Source organism: Condylostylus longicornis, unplaced genomic scaffold (genome assembly GCF_029603195.1).
Source record: "Condylostylus longicornis isolate FDR11 unplaced genomic scaffold, ASM2960319v2 ptg000135l, whole genome shotgun sequence".
Taxonomy (NCBI): Eukaryota; Metazoa; Arthropoda; class Insecta; order Diptera; family Dolichopodidae; genus Condylostylus; species Condylostylus longicornis.
The window spans coordinates 7,568,334-7,590,371 of NW_026578103.1; the positions used below are offsets into that span (position 1 = coordinate 7,568,334).

The 22,038-nt window shown below is 30.8% G+C and overlaps 1 protein-coding gene across 1 annotated transcript in view; it reads right to left on the bottom strand.

The window, feature by feature from the left end:
- LOC129615157 (uncharacterized) overlaps positions 1-22,038 on the bottom strand; it is a 180,247-nt gene that overhangs the window by 112,392 nt on the left and 45,817 nt on the right. Inside the window, 10 exon segments of the mRNA XM_055530250.1 lie at positions 1,889-1,981; positions 2,269-4,077; positions 4,148-4,279; positions 4,473-4,655; positions 5,809-13,095; positions 13,517-13,780; positions 14,260-14,766; positions 15,638-15,754; positions 15,887-15,988; positions 16,108-16,321. Of these exon segments, the coding sequence (XP_055386225.1) occupies positions 1,889-1,981; positions 2,269-4,077; positions 4,148-4,279; positions 4,473-4,655; positions 5,809-13,095; positions 13,517-13,780; positions 14,260-14,766; positions 15,638-15,754; positions 15,887-15,988; positions 16,108-16,321 (10,708 nt within the window).

The window sequence follows — 22,038 nt, forward strand, 5'->3', positions numbered from 1 at the left end:
TTTCACGACTTCTGGCATTAAATTAATATAATTTTATTTTATTGTTTTATTTTAAAGAACTAAAAATCAAAACAAATGTTTAAATATGAAAATTTTTCGCTTAAATCTATAATTGAAAGGTAATTGACAACAAATAAATGAGAGTAAAGAAATAAAAAAAAAATATTTTAAAAGTATAAATCTTACTTGTTTATTTAATCCGATATATGAAAATTATATTTGGTATCGAAACAAAAAATTTTGAAAAACTGCAATATTATATTTTAAATGCTAGAAACGCTTTTTGTATACGCTTTTTCAAGTTTTACAGAAATTAGATTTTATGATTTCATATAACATTAGGATATGACTGATACAAGTAAGACTTTTAATATCAAAATTAAATGATGACGTGCACTTTAAGTTTTTAAATTTCTATTTACTTATTAACTCAAAAATCTTGAATCTTTCAAAAACTGTTATATTGAATATTTTTTTTTATTTCAAAATATAGTCTTTTGTATGAAAATATGTTGCATGTGAATGAATATGTTGTGTTTTAATTGTAAATTTTAGAATGTGTGTATGTTTTAAATTAATTTTGTGATTTTCGTTACTTTTTACGTAATAGATTAAAATAAATCAATTTTTTAAAAAAAGCAGTAGATTTACGTAATATGAAATAATTTTTCTAACAATGTTGCATTAATTAAATAATAATAAATTATATTATTAATATATGCAAAACGTATTTAACAAAAATATAAATAATCATTATATTTGCTGTAGTAATATAGACTTAGCAAAAAAGTTAAATAATGAAATTCTGTATATTGTATACTTTATGAAAAAAATTGATATTGATATCAAATAAGAAATAACAAATAAAATTGTTGCATTAATAATTAGCGGATTAATTACAGGATGTTCATATGAGAGAGTATGTTAAACAATTAATTTGTGATAAAAGAAAAAATTGATTTATTTTGAATATCTATATACATACAATATGTGCTTTTTGATGTAGGTATATTTTAAAAATTTAAAATACAAAATGTATAAATATATACACACACTAAATTTTATATCATTAATTAAAAAAAATTCAATTATTAACAAAAAATATGAATCTCTTTTTTTTTTAATTCAACTAAAATGTAAGGGGTCAATTTATTACAATTTATTTTCAATAATTAAGTCAGTTATATATTGGAACAATACTTTAATAGTTATATTCGATAAATTTGTTTCTAAAATTAAATAAAAATGTTGTTAAAACAATATATCAGTTTCATTAATTTTTCTTTTGTTTTTTTTAGTTCAAACTAAAAATAAATACTAATTTTATTTAAAAACAAAAAAAAAAGACATTATGCTAAGTAACTATAAGTGAATTAAATATAAATATAAACCAAAGTAATGATTAAAATTAAAATTAAGATAAATTTTTTTTAATTATTGTTATTTAAAAAAAAATAATTAATTTTTCATTTTATTGTTTTTTTAGTTTATCCTACTTCTACATTTAAAACTCAAATAAGAAATATTTTTTAAACAAAATAAATTAACCAAAAAAATTATATGGATAAATAAATAAATTATAAATGTTATCACAGATAAAGTTTTAATTTTATTATTTCTATAAAACGTGTTTATATTAAACATAAAAATGATCATAGATTGTAATATAAAATATACCGATTACGTAAAAAAAAATTTTTTCGTTTTTTAGTTTTATTTTAAAAACAAAGTGCATTAATTTGTTCATTTAAATAACAAATATTAAATTAATTAAAAACTAAATTAAAAGAATTTTATGAATATAAAAATTTTCAATAGAAAATCAAAATATACGCGGTAATAAAATATATTTCATGAACAATAAAAAATACATAATTAAGTAACTTACCCTTTTTGCAAATGTATTCGGTACCTTGCCTTACACATTCTCCTATTTCGCATCCATGAGTTCTGCAATCAGTTTTAGGACCATAAGGAGCACCTAAAATTTTATATAAAAACAGAACGTTAATCAAATGACTATAGTAACATGTATTTGAAATTGATATGAATTTTATTTTTACATGTTATTAATTTAATGATATGATAAAATACACATGAATAATTGAATGAATACACATGTTATTTAATTTAATTAAACCTTAAAATAAGGAATGTTTGATTATAATAAAAAATAAATTTAATAATTAATAAAAAATTTCCCATTATTTTTTTACATTAAAATTTAAAAAAAATATTTAAAACAAAACTATTTATTAATTTACTTACATTCAACATACGGATCGCCATGAGGATATCTTTCTGTACAAACACATTTTGGTTGACCGAATTCGGATATCTGACATTGCGCGTTAATACCACACGGGTGATCAACACAAATATTATGAGCTTCGGAACAGGTACATCCACGATGAGGATCACCAACACATCCATCCATACATTGACATTCATGACCGCCAGGTACATCAATACATTTAGTATTTTGCCCACATGGATTTCTTGAACAAGCCGATACAGTTAATGGCTGACATTCTTGTTCTGGATTACCAAAGAAATCAGGTGGGCATGAACATTGAGGACGTCTATTAACAACACGACATTGTGCATTAACACCACATGAACCATACTCTTGACAAGGATTTTTGCAAGATCCATCATCACAACGTTTATTCAAATCACAATCGTTATCAGTCTGACACTCAAATGGCACACATTTATCAGTTGGTTCACCTTGATAGCCATCTGGACAGAAACAAAGTGTTCTATGATCAGATACAGTGCACAAGGCATTTTCACCACAAGCTCCATCATGCGCACATGGATTTAAACACTGACCGTTGATACATGATTGTTCACTTGCACAATCCGAATTCGCTCTGCATCCTGCAATACAAGCTCCACGCTCACATAATTGTCCGGTAGGGCATGGCGAATTTGCTGAACAACTTTGTCTACACTTTCCACGAGCGCATACTTGACCACAGAGACATTCTTGTGTATTACTACATGTTGGAGCACAAAATACACCACTTTCATCGCATTGGCAATACGAATTACACTTTTCTGGTTGCAAATAACAACCACTTAATCCGTCTCCTAAAAATCCATTCGGGCAACTACATTGCACACCATGATTAATAACTGAACACTCAGCACACGCTCCGCATTGCCCTATAACTTCACATGGATTTTTACATTTTTTATTTATACAAGTTTCACTTGATTCACAGGTCAAGTCATTTCGACATCCCATTTGACAAACACGGTTTTCGCAAATTTGGCCTTGTGGACAAGCTGAGTCAACATTACAAACCGTACGACATGTTCCTCGCATACATCTCTCGTCATTTAGACAATTTTGATCATTTCGACATTTTTGTAAGCAAATACTTCCGTAGCAAGAATGGTTTAGTGGACAATCAGCATTGTTAGCGCAGAGAGTTTGTGAACCTTTACAAACTATTTCTGGATTTCCCACAAGATTATCTGGGCAAGTACATATTTTCTGATGGTCACTAACAGTACACAAAGCATTTGTTCCACACGCTGTTGGATTGGCACAAGGATCCGAACACTGTTTATTAATGCATTCTAAATTATCTGGACAACCTGAGTTAGACTGACAGCCAGGAACACATGTTAAGCTGATGCAAATTTCATTATTTCTACATTCGTCGTCACGGCGACATAACGGTTTACATGCTCCGTTGTCGCATCGCTCATTTGATAAGCAACCCTCATCATTAGCACATAGTGATCGGCATAATGAATTTATGCACGCTAAACCATCAGGACAATTTCTATTTTCCAAACATTGAATTGCTGGTGAACGAACACAGCCAACTTTTGGAGTTGGATTTGGTACCAACCCATTAATACAATTACATGAAGCACGATGATTTGAAACAGAGCATAACGCGTTTGGACCGCATGGATTTTCTGAACACGGATTAATGCATTTATTATTTCGACAGGATTCTGATGCGCTACAATCGTTATCATTATGACAACCGAAAATACATTTATTATTAAGACAAATGTGACCTAAGAAACAGTCATTATCTACACGACACGTTACTAAAATGTAAACAAAAAATATTTTTTTTGCACAATTACAATTCTAATGCACAAAAATTTTAGTACTTACACATGCAGTTTCCTTTTAAACATTTTTCATTTTGGGCACAGTCTTGATCACTTGAACATCTTGGCATGCACATTTGATCACGGCAAATGTATCCCTGTTGACATTCAAAATCAACAGAACATGATACAGGAACTGTTGAAATGTACATTTTATATTAAAAAATTATATAATGCAAACAAAATTTATTTGATATTGATATATTCATGTACAAAAATAAATAAATAAAAGTGTAAAAGTTTTTTATATAAAAATAAAAAATGTTTATAGAAATTTACGTATAACTTTTTAGCTAAATAACTATTTACTACAAATAACTATTTCTTACTTCGAACACATTCTACATCTGGACTACCAGTAAAACCTTCTGGACAAACACATTGTTTTGAATGCTCACCATTAAGGCAATGAGCATTCATACCACAAGCTTGTGGTTGATCACAAGGATTTATGCATTGACCACCACGGCATACTTCAAAAGCATTACATTCAGTATCCAAAACACATGCAGCTATAAGCATACATTATAATTTTTATATTAATTTTGATGCTTATATTAATGTGTTGTATTTTATCGTATTTATTATATGTTTTTTAATATCCATATGTTTGAAGAAATTGTGATAAAGTTCATTGTGCAATTTCGACGTAAGTAAATTTAATTTTTGTAAATTTAAAAAAATTCGAACCGATTATATAAAATAAATTTTAAGACTAATAAAACAATTCATAATCGAATAATAATATATAAGTTTCAAGATTATAAAATTTAAGTAATTTTGATATTTCTATAAACATTGTTATGTAAATTGTATAACGCATATTACAAAGCATAACATATTATGTAAAACATAGTATCTCAAAATTATTACTTTATAATACTTCAGAAGGAACTTAAATTTCAGCGCAAAAATTACTACAATTTTTTAAAGCAATTACAATTTTTTATTTAAATGTTTAACTATTTTTAATATTTTTGGGACGAAGAGCAAATGCATTCTCCGAAATTTATCACAATTTTTCAATATAAATTTAATATCATTTTTTGTTTTTAATTAGTGTTTTTTGTAAAACTTTTTGGTTTTTGTATTTTGAACGTTTTGTTTAGAACCCTAGAATACTATGTTAATGTTTAATTAATTATTATGTTTTATTGAGTAAATCGGTTTTTATTACGTATTAAAATTACTCCAATTTAATTTTATTGATTTTTTAATATCTGTTATTAAAGTTTAATGAATTAATATTGTTTTTCTTCCAACTAATAACATATTGAAGTATTTTGTTTTATAAGATCGTCACGTTAAAAGTGAGATATATGTTTATATAATTTGTTTTAAGTTGTGATTCGATTTTAATTTCGAGTTAAGTTCTTAATTTTAATTTATTACTTACTCTTTTAGTATTTAGTCAATATTTTTTTTAGTTTAATACTATTTGTAACTAATTTTACAAAAAAAAATATGTAGATAATTAATTATGATGTAAGAAAAATTAACAAAAAAATTAGAACAAAAACAGAAAAACAAATAAAGGAAAAGACATTTAGAAACACAGCGTATTACAGGTAATCAATTGGTTTTCGATTCTATAGTATTCTCAGGTAAGACCAGCATTTCATTTTTTTTCGTTTTTGTATTTCAATCAACGAAGATTCAACTTACGTTTACATATGTTTTCAGAACAATATGTTCCAGGGGCACAATCTGATGTTACTTGACATGGTTTTGGTAGTGGACTACAACCTGAAATTGGATCACTTGGATCACCATCAAAACCATCACGACACCTACATAATGCTTCATGATTTTTATATGCACATTCAGCGTTTCGACCACATTCAGTATTTTCGCATACGGGTTTACATTTCGGTACACCGTTAATTTGGTTACATTCGGCCGCTTCGGGGCAATCACTGTTTTGTTCACATTCAACCGCCGTACGACAACCTTCGTTATACGGATCACCGACTAAACTTTTTGGACAAGTACATTTGAAAGTTCCGCGTGAATTCTTGCATTCAGCTCCCGGTCCGCACGGCGCATCTTTACAAAAATCGATTAATTCACAGCCCAATTTGGCATCTCCAGTATAACCCGGTTGACAATAACAAACTGGTCTATGTTTTTCAGCAGAACACATTGCATTTGCTCCACATTGATGAGATCCTACTAAACACGCTATTTTACACATATGATTGTGACACATTTTGTCATTACTGCAATCATCATCGTTATTACATTCACTTTTTCTACAACCAGTTTTTGGATCACCGAAAAATCCTTCTTTACAAGCACATTCAGGTGCATGACTTCTTGCATGGCATTCTGCATTACGACCACACAAAACTCGCCCCAAGCACGCGTCCTCACAGTTTGCACGGCCAAAACTATCTTGAACGCAAACTTCATTTAAACCGCAATCATCGTTTGTTTCACAACGTAATTCTTTAATACATATGTTATTCGAACAGTATTGAAAATCTGGACAAGTGGAATTGGATTTACAGGTTGGTTGACACACCTTTTGCAAACAAAGTTGATCTGGTAAACAATCACGATTGCTAGTACACAACGATTGACAAATTCCATTATTACAAATTGTACCAGATAAGCACTGAGAATCAGTATTACAATATTGCAAAGTAACACATCCAAGTTGAGGATTACCAGTGGTACCAGGCGTACAGGTGCATTCTCCAATATGATTAAGTGGAACACATTCAGCTAGGTTGCCACACGAATTTGGCAGCGAACACGGGTTAACGCATTTAGAATCAAAACAAGTCTTGTCATTTGGACAGTCGTTGGAATCGAAGCATTCTATTTGGACGCATTCTTTATTTGGATCCCCTCGTGAATTAGGAGGACAAGAACATTCTGCAGTATGTGAACGTGCATTACAATTAGCATTACGACCGCAGACATTGGAGCGTTCACATGGATTTTTACAACGAGCATTGTCGCATATTGCTGTGTCAGGGCAATCGGAGTCACTTAAACATTCATTAGGATCACGACAACCATTTACTAGTGGATCTCCTACTAAACCTTCAGGACATGAGCAAGCAAAACTTCCAGGGAGATTTTTGCATATAGCCGTGTGATGACATGGATGTTTCAAACACTCGTCTGTATCCTCACATATACCATCGAATAGGTAATAACCCTCTAAACAAGTACACACTGCTCCATGATTTACAACTTTACAATTTCCTCTACCGCAATTCACAACGTCGCATGGATTTATACAACGATTAGTTTCGGAATCGCAGTGCTTTTCGCTTGAGCATTCATCATTAGTAATACATTCTACCTTGAAGCACCCGACTACTTTATCCATTGGGTCTCCTAAATGACCTGCTGTGCAATGACATACAGCTTTATGATTAACTCCTTCACAAACAGAATTCAAACCACATTTATTTTCAGTACATGGGTCAATACATTTACCACCTGAGCAAGCTAAATTATCGTAGCAGTCAGAATTTTTATAACATTCATTTGTTAAAGCACAACCTGTATGTCCGTCACCAACGGTACCTTCAGGACAATGACATTTGAACGAGCCTGGCGTATTTTCGCATAATGCAGATTGATGGCATGGCATAATACCAGTATCAGTGCATTCATCAATATCGGAACATCCAAATGGTGTACCAATAAAACCAGTCGCACATTTACATTTTCCATTAAGACATAATTCTGTAGCTGGACAATCGGCATCAGATTCGCAACCAGGTTGACAAGTACCATCATTATTACAAATTTCTCCCGGTAAACAGTTATTATTAGTATAACAAACTTTTGCACATACTTTGTTATAGCATCTTTCTCCAACTGCACAATTTGAATTTTTACGGCAAGGAAAATTACATTGATTTTCAATACATTGATGATTTTCGGGGCACTGAATAGTGCTTTGGCAGTGCGCTGGAACTCGAACACAACCAAGTTCGGGAGTTGGATTTCCTTCAAACCCAGGAGGACAGGAACAATAAGTATCTTGATTTTGATGCAAACAAATTGCGTTAGGTCCACAAACATTTCCAGCTTCACATGGGTTTTGGCATTTACTGTTTATGCAAGCTTGATTTGAATCACAATCTTTATTACTACGACAACCAATCAAACATATTCCATCTAAACAAGCAAGACCTTGTTGACATTGACTATGGTCAAGACAAGGATATTCACAAACGTTCTGAATGCATTTTTCACCTGATGAACAATCGTCAGAATTTCTACAAGGATCTTTACACTGTCCATTATAACAGGCAGCTCCACCACAATCTATATTGCTAGCGCATTTGGAAATAGATCGAATGCATCCTTCTTTAGCGGTTTTCGCGACAGGAACGAATCTAAAAAGACATGTGCATACCGGCTTACGATCTACTACTTTACATTCAGTGTTAACACCGCAAGCATTTTCACATGGATCTACGCATACTCCGTTCGAACACACAGCATTAGGCGCACAGTCTTTATTACCGTTTGGACAATGTCCTTCGGGTCGACAACCATTTACAACTGGATCTCCGGTATAGTTAGGAGGACATTTACAAATGGCTCCTTGTTGCTGAATTTCACAAATAGCTGATGGATGGCATTTTCCTGGTATACAACCACCAATAGGAACACATTCTACTTCAGCTATAGGGTTTGGTTTATAGCTTGGTGGGCACTGACATATTGCTTTATGATCATCAGCAATACATACAGCGTTAGTTCCACAAGATTCTTCATCACAAACATCGTAACAGGAGTGTGTTAAACGATTACACAGCTGATTTGATGGACAATCTTTGTTATAGACACATGGCACACTTTTGCAGCCGTTAAATGGATCATATGGGTCACCAGCATAAGGTCCTGGAGGACATTGACATTGAGCTAAATGATTATTTGTTAAACAAACTGCACTAGGACCACATTTCATAGTTTCGCAAGCAGGTCTGCACATTAAACTATTTGTTGAACCGTACTTTACACAATTTTCAGATTCTGCACATTCAGCATTTGTTCTACATTGATTTTTTTGAATAGGTTGACAACCATTACGATCATTGGGATTGCCAACAAATCCTGGTAGACATTCACAATTCCCTTGATGATTTTTAGCAACACAAATAGAGTTTGCCGGACAAGTGAATTCTGCACAAACAGTTTGACAGCGAAGAACACCCAAAATATCAGGCCTACATGCAGCATTAGTATGACAATCGACATCATTGGTACAGTCGGGAATAGATGGTTTTTCACAGCTTGATAAAACTGGATTCCAAACAAATGTTTCTTTACAATGACATACTGGGTGTCCACTTTCTTCAATTCTACATTCCTCATTTTTATTGCATGCCACTTTACTACACTGATCAATACATTCCTTAATGCCATTTGTATCAGATTGACAAATAAAACCAATTGTACAATCTTCGTCTTGCGAACAGCTGCTCTGGGGTACATTTACTCTTTCTTCTGGTTGGCAACCCACTTGCAAATCGCTAGGATTACCTTTATAACCTTCCGTGCATAAACATGTTGATCGATGCTCGTTGGAAACACATAAAGCATTTGGTCCACATTGAATTTTACTGCATGCATCTATACATTTTCGTAAACCTTTCCCTAACTGGAAGCATATTTCAGACTTACTACAATCTGCATCGTTGCTACATTGGCCCTGTATAAGACAGCCCACATTTTTATCATTCGGATCGCCAATAAACTCTGGTGGGCAAATACAATTACCTGCATCACATATTGCCCTCGGACCACATTTCACTTTAGAGCATAAGTCTTTACAACTACCTCTTTCGCAAGTATAACCGAATGGACATTGAACTTGTGCATTACACTGACATTTACGGGGATTTTCACATTGTGTTACCGTAACTGAAGTGCAACTTATAAACGGATTACCAGCATATCCAAGTTTACATCTACAATCATAGCTTCCTTCAGTATTAATACAAACTGCTTCCACTCCACAAGGTTTATTCAAACACTCATCTATATCAGTACAACTAACATATGGATTCCCTGTTAAACCAATAGGACATTTACATGATATTCCATTCATATCAGCGAAGCATTCTGCATTTTTACCACAACTGTTTGTCCTGCAAGAAACTTGTTTTTCTACTTTTAGGAAGCACTCTTCGTAAGGATTACCAGTTGAATCAGGGTTGCAAACACAACTACTGTATGTTAAACCGTATTCGCAATGTGCGTTTTTGCCACATTTTGGTTCACAATCAGCATAGGTAATCGGAGGCATACACAGCATGTCTGGATTTCCTATAAAATTTGGTTCACAAATACATTTTCCAGTTGTAGTTTCACATGTAGCACCTACACCACATATAACACCATCACAACGTTCTTTACATCGTCCCCCTATACAAACTTGCGGTTCATTACATGGTCTAGAAGCTGAACATTGATCGGTGTAACAATTTCCCCCTGGGAAAGGATTTCCCAAAAATCCTTGAGGGCATTTACAAGTTGGCCCCTCAGCTGTCGGAATGCATAAAGCTCCTTCCCCACATAAAACCTTTTCACAAGGTGAAACGCATTCATCATTTTCATTTTTAATAAATCCAACTCGACATCTACACCACCCACCATGATTTTGAGGTTCACAGTAAGCATTAGAGCCACATAACAAACTGCTACAGGGACTTATACACGTACCCTGAACACAGGCTAAATTATCCGCACAATCTTCGTTACTTAGACACTCACTTTTAGGTCTTTCGTTACTATCCATTATACAACCATTTTTATATGGATCCCCAGTCATTCCATTTGGACAAACGCATTGATAACCACCTTTTTTATTAACACATTGCGCACCATAAGCGCACGGTAGATGAGCGCATTCATCTTCTTCTACACATCCTAATAGTGGGTCTCCTTTAAATCCAACTTCACACATACATTGAGGTGGATCGCTTGGTGTACATTTTGCATTTAAACCACAGGGATACCGTTCACATGGGTTTTTACATTTATTACCGTCGGTTGGATCTAAGTAAAATGGTGGAGAGCATACGCATTCTCCAGGTTGAACACATTTTTCATTTGTACCACATTCTTTATCGTTGGAACATCTCCTTTGAACGGGAGTACACCTTCCGTGGTAGGCATCTCCAATAAGTCCCTCTGGACAAATACAATCATATCCTCCATCTTTGTTAATGCATTCAGCGCCAAAGCCGCAAATAACTTTGCGTTCAAAACACTCATTTACATCTTCACATGATCCATCAGATAATGTTTTGTAACCTGTCGGACAAGCACAGTAGCTAACACCTCCTGTTATTTGAATACATTCTGCCCCTTTTCCACATGCCTCTCCATTTGAACATCCAGCTAATATACATTGTTTATCAACCAGTTTATAAGGTGGTTGACATTTACATTCTGGTGTACTGCATTCTTCGCATAAACTATATGGATTGCCATTGAAGCCTGTTGGACATTGACATTCGTAGCTTCCTGGTAAATTCTTGCAAAGTGCATTTAAACCACAAGCAGTTTTACCTCCTCGATTCGAAGAACACTCATCTACATCTCTACATTTGCCTGTTGCTTGATCTCGTTCATAGCCTTGCCTACATATACAAACTCCAGTTCCTTGAAAAGCATCCTGGACGCAACTTTCTCCAACTGGGCATGGATTATCTTCACTACATCCAAATGGAACACTTTTACCACAACCCCCTTTATATGGATCGCCCGAAGAACCGGCTGGACACTGACACATATAGCTTCCAGGGACATTCGTGCATATTGCTCCTTCAGGACAAGAATTTCCAGCACATTCATCGATGTCTACACATCCTCCAAGAGTATTTGCAGTTCCTGTATAACCTTCTCCGCAAAGACACTGTGCTTGGCCGTTAACTAACATACAATGCGTGTTAGGACCACAAGATAAAGCTTCACATGGATGTCGACAATCATTGCCAATGTTTGGTTCTGGACATAAACATCTTTTTTTGTCATCACAAACAGCATTTCCAGGACATTCATCATCTCCTTTACATGAAACAATTGGCATACAACGGACTGTGGGATCTGGATCAGGTACAGTTTTTTCAGGACATTTACATGTATAGCCTCCATGCGAATTGATACATATAGCTCCTTCTCCACATTTATTACCTCGTGAACATTCATCAACATCTTTACATTGATTATATGCATCTCCCGTATAACCAGGAGGACATTCACAAGAAAAGCCACCTGCTTTGTTAGTACATGTTGCATTTAAACCACATCTGCCGAATGGCCCATGAACAATATCACATTCATCAATGTCCACGCAACCAGCTGACACGTCACTTGGATTGAAAGTCCATCCTTCTTCACATATGCAATAGGCTTCAACACCATCAGGCTTACAAAATGCATGATCACCACATTTAACATCCTCGCAGGGTTGCTTACAGCTGATTCTAGGTGGCGTACCAACGAAACCCGCTTCGCATTCGCAACGATATGAGCCTGGTGTATTAATACATGTAGCATGATTACCACAAGTATCGGGTTGAGTACGACATTCATCAATATCAACACAATTCGATAAAACAGGTTCAAAACCATCTTGACAAAAACATTGATTTTCAATACATTCAGCATTATTAGTACAATCGAAATTAGTTTGACACAAAATATTAACATCAATTTGTTCACAAGCTATTTTTGGATCCGGTCGACCATCGAAACCCTGCGGACAACGACAATTATAACCGGGAGACGCGTTTTCACAAATCGCATGATTGCCACATGGTTTTTCTAGAGCGGTGCATTCATCGATATCAACGCAACCTCGGAATGGATCGCCGGTATAATCAGGTTTACACGAACACATAAAACTTCCGATCGTATCAGTGCATATTGAGTTTTCTCCGCATGGATTATCTTGACATTCATTAATGTCTTTTGATATGTTTTTTTTTATATAATTGAATGTCGTTTTCATTGTGTGGTTTTGTGTGTATTTTTTTTTTGTTTTTTGAAGTGGATATTTCAAAAAATTGTAAAAGGTAAAAGTGTAAAAAAAATTAGTAAAAATTTTATGTTATATTAATAAAATTTAAAAAACAATTATTTTTATTGGAAAATAAAATAAAATATTAAGATGAAGAAAATAATGCTTGGCAACATTTGATTAAACGTATATTTTTTTTATAATAAATTTAAACACTGACCGAATTACAGGTCAAATAAGTTCAAAATATATGTACGTTTCATCAAAATGATATTGCCAATATTTTCTTTTTATTTAATATTTTATTGTGAGAATGAAATATATAAATTAAATGATATTATATAAATTAAGCACTTAAAAATTAATTACTTTCACAGTATAAATCTCCTTGACCAAAAAAGCCCGGAGGGCATAAACATTTATAAGTTCCTGGTAAGTTAATGCATTTAGCGTTATGGCCACATGCTTTTAGTTTATTATTGCATTCATTGATATCGACGCATCCCCCATATCCAACGTCATTTTCATTATCAATGAGTTCAAATCCTTTAAAACATTTACAATCGTAGCCGCCAGCTACATTATAGCATATACTATTTTCTGGACATGGGTTTTTAGCGCATTCATCGACATCTTATGTTATTTTGCGTAAATGTTAGCATTAAAAGTAGAAAATTGTGCAGGAAATTAAACATAGTTCCAACCCAAACAAAAAAGTCAATCGTTTTTCGGATTGATTTTTTTTGTATTAATTATGATGTGATTGCAGGTGAAGTAGAATTATATCAGAGATTTTTTATATGATATATGATATTAGAAAATGATTTATGTTGCGTGTGCAATTTGTTTTATCAAAATGTTTTTTGCATTTTTTTTTGTTTTGTATCCAACATGTTGTTGTATTTGTTTTGTATTGTTATTTTTTTAAAAGCGCATTGAAAAATGTAATGAAAATAAGAAAAAACAAATAGTATAAAGCGATTAGCCATTAATTCAAATTTAAATTGTTTTTTTTTTTTGTATTTTTGCATTTTAGCTCCTATGAAATTTATATATGTATATTGCAAACCATGTAAAAGCGGTTAATTTAAATAATTTTATTTTAGACTTACCTTCACATCCAAACATTGGATCACCGGAATATCCGTCAGGGCATATACATTTAAAACTACCTTGTGTATTTGTACATTGTGCATTGCGACCACATGGTGATCTTGAACATTCATCATAATCTTGACAACCAAATTCTGAACGCGCATCACCGTCGTAACCTGGAGGACAATCGCAGCGATAACTGCCCTCAAGATTACTACATATTGCACCTGGGCCGCATACATCTGGATTAACTACACATTCATCAATATCTACACAACCATCATAGGCGCTACCGTAATATCCTTCTGGACATTGGCATGTATAATTTCCTGGTGTATTTATACATTGTGCATTTGGACCACATATGTTTGGCTTTGCGCACTCATCAATATCTGTACATAATACTTCCCCATCACCTTCATAACCATCTTTACATTTACATAGAAAATGTGCTGGTAAATTGCAACATTCTGCATTTTCCACACATCTTGCTGCTATTGTAGGATCCTGACATTCATCAATATCTGAAAAAATGTAGCAAAATATTAGAAGGATTAATAGTTACTTTGTATATGTGTATTAAAGAAATTACACTAATTTAAAAAAATTTACACTAAATTTAATTTTTCAAACATTTAATGCCCTTTTTTGATTTTTTAAACCAAAGCAAATTGATTATAAAATATAATATATTTTAACAATATTATAAAGAAAGCATTTCTTCGTTACTTTGGTATCAAAAGTTGAACAAATGCTGAAATATTTATAAAAGTTATGGTATATTGTTGAAAGAAATTTTCATATCATATATACAAAAATTAAATAGACCCAGGAGTCATCTTCTTGCATTACTTTAATTTTCATACTATGTTTCGTACCTCTTTCAAAATTTTATTTCAAATACACATATGTACATACAAAAAAGAACCCAATTTTTGATGAACAGTGTGGAAATAAAGCAGATTCAAAAATAAAAATTTTGTTGAAGAAAGATGAATCGTGTGGTCCCAGCCATTGATGGGATCTATGAAATATTTGAAACCTCTGATTTTAGTTCAAGTTAAATTTTTAATAAAAGAATTTAGCATAAGGATTATTTTCACACAAATTTAAACCTATGCCAGTTTCTAATTTAAAATTAACTTTTAGCATAACTATGCTTAAAAAATTTATACAGCAAAATACATATGTATGTACATTTGCAGAACCACAGCAAAAAATAATTTCTACATCTATAACGAGTATAGTAAAATAAATAATTATTTTTCCATGTAATTAATAAACCATAAATACGAGTATCTTATTATATTTCCAGCTGATTTTATATTTTTAAAAAATACATGTTTTAAACAATTGCGTATTTTAGATATCTTCACAAATACATTTATCACTTACCCTCACAATGAAGACCATCGCCTCGATAGCCAGGAAAGCAGGTACATGTAAAACTGCCTAAAGTATTTGTACAGTGTGCAAATACATCACATGGTCGATATTTGCACTCATTCTCATCTATAATTGTAAAAAGTTCAGTTATATTCAAAATAGCAAACTGGCAAGAATGTAGCGAAAGATACTTATATATACGTTACATATGTAACGTATATATTATTACAATTATAAATTAACACAACAGTACATTACCTTGATCTACACAGTTACAACCACCGTAACCATCGTTACAATGGCATACACCATTTAGACAAACACCATTTCTGCAACTGGTGCCATCTTTATCACAGTCATCTATTTTAAAAATGAAAAATTCATTAAATAAATTATGGTTGCATTAATTGTTGAATTAAAACTAATATTAGGTAAATTAAAAAGAAAAAAACCAATACATATATGTAATCAAAACTTACTTGTGCATTTGAGCTCTTTATTCAGCTCATCGGACCCTAAAAAACAGTCTTGGGTACCGTCGCATAATTTCGATAATTCGTATAATTGTAAATAATCTGTTGAATCATTTACTTGGCAGCCAAAATAGCCATCTTCTAGATTTAAAAAAAATACTTCACCTCGAAATCGACCACTAGGACTATGTTTTGTTTTAATATAATTTTGTGAATGTACCTGTTGAAGAAAATAAAATTTTAGTGAAAATTTTATAATTTACAAAATTTTTCATTAAAATTATTAAATTAAAATAAATTATTATGTAATTTTTTGCGATTATGTAAATAGATTTAATTATCAAAATAATGGTTATACTACTATTTTTCGTAGTTTTACCGTAGTTGCATACAATATGGGAGATTATGTGATCACATAAAATTTGGCCATGGTAGAGAAGTGTAAATAAACCTCTATGTTTTTCGCAAGATGTTGGTCCGTGTGATTTTAATGAAATTTTATATTCCAACTTTTGGGATATGTCAAATTGGGTCGGTTTTACTTTTTTGATCATTTTTAAGAAAATTACATTTGGAGGAATCAGGTGTCAGTAACTAGACGTTTCCTATACTGTTAAATATACATTTTTGCGTATATAAAAAGAAATAATCAAATAATTTCCTTGCAATGTAATATATGGATTCAGGGAGTTAAAACAATAAACTTCTAAAAATTTTGAAAAAAATGAGGACTCTGAAAACGAACTAGAGGCCGATTTTACAATATTTACCAAATTTAAGGATCTAACTGATGGAATTTCTTAAAATTTAATATTCGAATTCTGGTTGTAACCGAAACTAACTGGAGCCAAATTTACATTTTCTAGGTATGTTAACTAAAAGCTTACTAGCGCCTTTAAAATAGGAAAAAAAGTGTTTAAAATCACTTTCGCTAAACTAGACAATACTCCTTGCATTCAAATTTTTTAACAGAATTTTATTTTTAAATTATTTTGAATTGTTTGCTTTTCTTTTGTACTTTTAATTTTCTTTTTAAAAGTAAAAAAAACCCGTACCAAATTTTTATTAAAAATAAAATTTAAAACTACACTTTTTACTATGTACGAAAAAGGACAAATATACCAATGTATATACAAAGCTAAGAGAGTAATTAGCAGCATTTTTTCATTTTATATATAACAACAGTTAAATTTTTTTGTAAGTATAGACTTAGTTCCACGAGTTTTTACACCATCAAAAACTTTTTTAAAACTTTGTAATATGGCAAAAAGCACAGAATAGTTTATAGATTGCAGTCATCACATATCGTTTTCGACTAATCTATGTACATAATATTCATAATATTACTAAAATAACACTATACCTACGTGTATATGAATACATTAAAAATAAAAATTGTAATAACATAATACATTAACTGGAAAATAAAGTATATAAAAACCTATACCACAATACATATTTATTGTGAAACTACCTTGATTCATGTATAGTTTAAAATTCTGTTGTCTTTCACATAATTAATGAAGGTTCACAAAACATATTCTTTAAGATAATATTTAACTACTACAAAGTATTCAGTAGCTATTATTTTAAACTCTAATCTAATTGGATGACCGAATCCAAGATAAGAATCGAATTGAAATAGGTGTAAGGTTTTACTTTTAAAAATTTTTACCTTATTCATCATACCCGAACATCAGTTATATTTCAACAAAAAAAGATCAACATTTTTAATCAACGCTTTTAGTAATACTCCCCATGTACATGCGTGCTATAATTTTTTGTTACAAAAACGTTATTGCTACTGTGTACATATATATATTCAAACATTGAAAAATTAAAACTAATTAACATATTTTTCTATTTTTAGGCTTCGTTTAGTAGTGTGTGATTAGGGTCATTTTGAATTTAGAAAAAAGTAGCACCGCATTGTATTGGAATTACGAAGTGTTATCATAATCAATTATGTACAAGATGAGAAAATTCAGATTTTGCACAGTTAGCTGAGGTTGCTTTGGATTTGAAAAAAAAAGACTAAATAATTATTACCAAATTAAATTATGTACATATATAATTAAATTGTTTTAATAAAATGTCAACAAACATTGTGATTGATAATGTTTACAGTGTAAATATAATATGATGGTAGTATTGAAAATACATTCCAATTAAAAATTTCATAAGAAAGTGTACTAAAATAACTCAGTCCTTTCAATCTATTGAAATGTCCTATATAAGAATTTATTTTCTTATTTTTTAAATATAATTACAGCTTATTTTTTGCCTAAAATTTGAAAAAAAAATATTTGATTGTTTTACATAATTTTGTACTTTGTCAAAAAAAAAATTCAAAACAAGGTGATGAATAAGAACATGTTTAGGTAGTTAAAAAGTATCTGTCATTCACTGTAAAATATTTGGATTGAAATCAACAAACAAGAATTTCACATATAATAATTCACACAATAAATAATTAAGCATAAAGCACCAACTGTCGAAACAGTTTCGGAAAGCTGAAAATTTATCACTGTAACAAACTAGTACAATTGGACAACAAATATTGTTTAAATATTAAAAGAAATTTTGAAATAATAATTACATTACAAAACATTACAAAAATTATGTAGGGTGCAAAAAGCAAATTGAACTAAAATTAAATTCAATTAAAGTTTTAATAATAACAACATTTAAATTTAATTTACTGTTACTGTTTATTATTACTTGCTTATTGTACTTAATTTAAAAACGACTTTCACTGTCACAGAAATGTAAACTACTATTAATCCTATATTTTTCTAAAATCAAAGCTAATGCGAAAGATTTGAAAACGACCTTTAAATAAAATTCTAAAATTTGGTATTGAATACTCATTTTGCATAGCAAGATTGCAGGGTAGCCATTAAACAAATAACGTTTGATGTACTATATATCTTGTTGTTTAATTGCCTCACATTTCTTATATATAATTGGAAATTTAGTTGAAGAAATTCAAAAATTTCCACATGTACATTTTTCATAAAAAGGAAAGAGTTAAAAATATTACCTACTGAAAATACGCGTTCTGCATTATACAAGACATAATAGAAATTTAATAATTTTGATTATGTTTCTTTTTATCTTATTTGTTCTTTAAAATTGATTTAACTATATTTTAACAATCAGGAAACCTTTAAAGTTAGGATTATCATTCTTTGATATAGTTAAAAATAGTTAAAAAATTAAGAGTTAAAAACAAGTGATCAAAAATAAAAGAAAAAGGATAAAAAAAGAAATTCATAATATGTATAATAAAGTTGGGTCAAACCAATGGTTTGTATTGTAGCACTTTTCCCTTCAACAAGTGAAAATACTGCTTTTAAAAACAGTCTATGTATATCCACCACACTATTAAATTTATTTTCATTCATATACGAAACTCGTTCTACGTAGGATTGCATATGTTCAGGATGAACCATTTATGCAGTCTTTGAAATAAAGCAAAATTTAATATAAAAAGGGGTTAACATAATGCTCGATTTTAAGGGTTAATTGTGTGAGTTAAGAAAAATAATTATATTTTTTAATGTCATGGAATTTACCGTTAACTTTTTGTGTTTATAGAAATTTGAAAAAACTTGCGGTTTCATAAATATAAGGTGTCAAAAATGCAAATTTTACAAATTTCAAGAGGTCATAACTTGAGAGGGGGTGGAGATGGAAAAAAATTTTCTTCTAACGAAATGAACTACTTATTAATATCTAAAAGCCCCTAAAATTTCAAGCTTCTACAGGCTGGGGTCTAGAAGAAAAACGACATCAAAAATTTGGAAAAAAAGGACTTTAGATAACGGTAAATTTGAACGGCCATTTTGTTTTTCTAAAGTTTAACTATAGTATACCGCGGTAGGGGAAGCAACCCACTGCCTTTCTGCGTTTGCAAAATTTCAAAAATGCTTATGGTTTCATTGCAACAAATAGTTAAAATAGGCCATTTTTAGTGCTTTGGGGGGTATAACTTCTAGAGGGGGGGAGATAGGTAAAAATTTTGTTCTACGAAAATAAGTTTCTAGTAAAGACCTATGTACGTATTAAATTTCAGCTTTCTATCTTTAAGAATGTAGAAGTTTTGTAAACAGACACACGGACGGACGGACGGACGGACGGACGGACGGACGGACGGACGGACGGACGGACGGACGGACGGACGGACGGACGGACAGAGTGAAACTAATAAGCACTTTTTTTCAAAAAATTTTTGGAAAAGTGCTAAAAAGAAAATTAAAACCGGATACGGAAAAGTTCTTTATAAAATTGAAAAGGAAAGATGAAAAATTGCTAAATAAGTAAATGAAGAAAATACATGGGTAGAATTTTTCATTTCTATTATTTATTTTTCGTTTTTGTAAAGTTTTTATATATAAACATTGTAGAAAGAATTCGAATACTAAAATATTTCTTTTTTATAGATGTCTACATGAGTAAATACAGTGGACTCGCACTAATAAGAATTAATATTTATGACAATCGTTAAGAAGGTTATAACTATAAGTTTAAGTTGACTTATATAAACACAAAATTTACATAACCCATATTTTGACATAAAATTCTATTAATGGCTGTATATGTTGTACAAATGAGCTTGAATTAAAGTAACTTGTAAGATTTAAGATCTTTATTAAGAATTTTCCTACTTGGAAATGAAGTTCTGACCGATTTGTCAAAACTTAAAGTCTAAAAAAATTATTTCCGAATAAAAATAAAAAAAAATTGCTATAGAAAGTAAGAAAAAAAAGAGTTTGTGTTCATTCTTATAAAACTCATTTCTTACCAGTGTATAAGTTTATATAATGATACTTTCACTAATATGAACAATTTGGGTATCTGAGCCCCTTCTGATGTTAGTTTATGAATGTACAAATGTATACTGTATGAATGTTTTTTATATTATAATTTTTTAAGTAGAAACGAGTAGAAACAGTATTGTTGTTTATTGTGGCAAATAGGATTGCAGAAAGATATTCAATAAATAGTAATCTAATGATAATAAGAAGCAGAAAGTAAAACAAGAAGAAAAGCATATTAATAGCAATATAAACAGTAAGAGTAGTAACAGATGCAATCTTAGTTATTTTATAAAGGATAAGAAACTTGTTTATTAGAATTTGGTTTTCTTCTTATATATTTATGTATTTTCACTATTTCCTATAGTAATTTTTATCTTTTTTTTTTTCTTTTTTAACCATCTTAGGAGCATCTGAACAAAAGATCTAAACTTATAAATATTTCTTTGCGCATTCTATCATTGCTATCACTTTTGTTCTTTTTTTCTTATATTTTATATATTTTTCTTTAATGTCAATGTTGCTACTGCTGTAAATTTCTTATTAAGGTGTTGTTTTATATTATTTTTATCTATGTTTTGTTGTTTTTTTATTTACATTATTAAAATCGTGAAGTTTTGTCACATTATTATTTACTTTGTGGATAATTTTTAATATGGAAGGTTCCTTCATTAGTAAAAATTCGAAATTTATTCGATTTCTTTAGCAGAATGAATTAATTTGAGTTTTTTTTGTATTTGATAAATTTGAAATTTGTAAGTTGTTTAAATATAATTAAACTCTGAAAGAAATTACCTTAGATCCATATCAATTTTAAAGGATATTTATTATCAAATTACCTATTTCAAAATCTAAAATGAATTTCACCTATTCAGCAATTAAGAATTTGATGGCTGAATAACTCAACTTGACGTTAGATTTTCATTCCAGCAGTTTTTTTTTAAACGATACACATATATAAGTATATGTATATGTACCTCAATGATCCTATATGAATATTGTTTAAATACTGTACACTTCACAATACCCTCTAAATATGGAATTCATACGCTAATATAATTTTCTGACATACTTACATACACACATATACAAGGTACCCTGACTTCGAAATTACAAT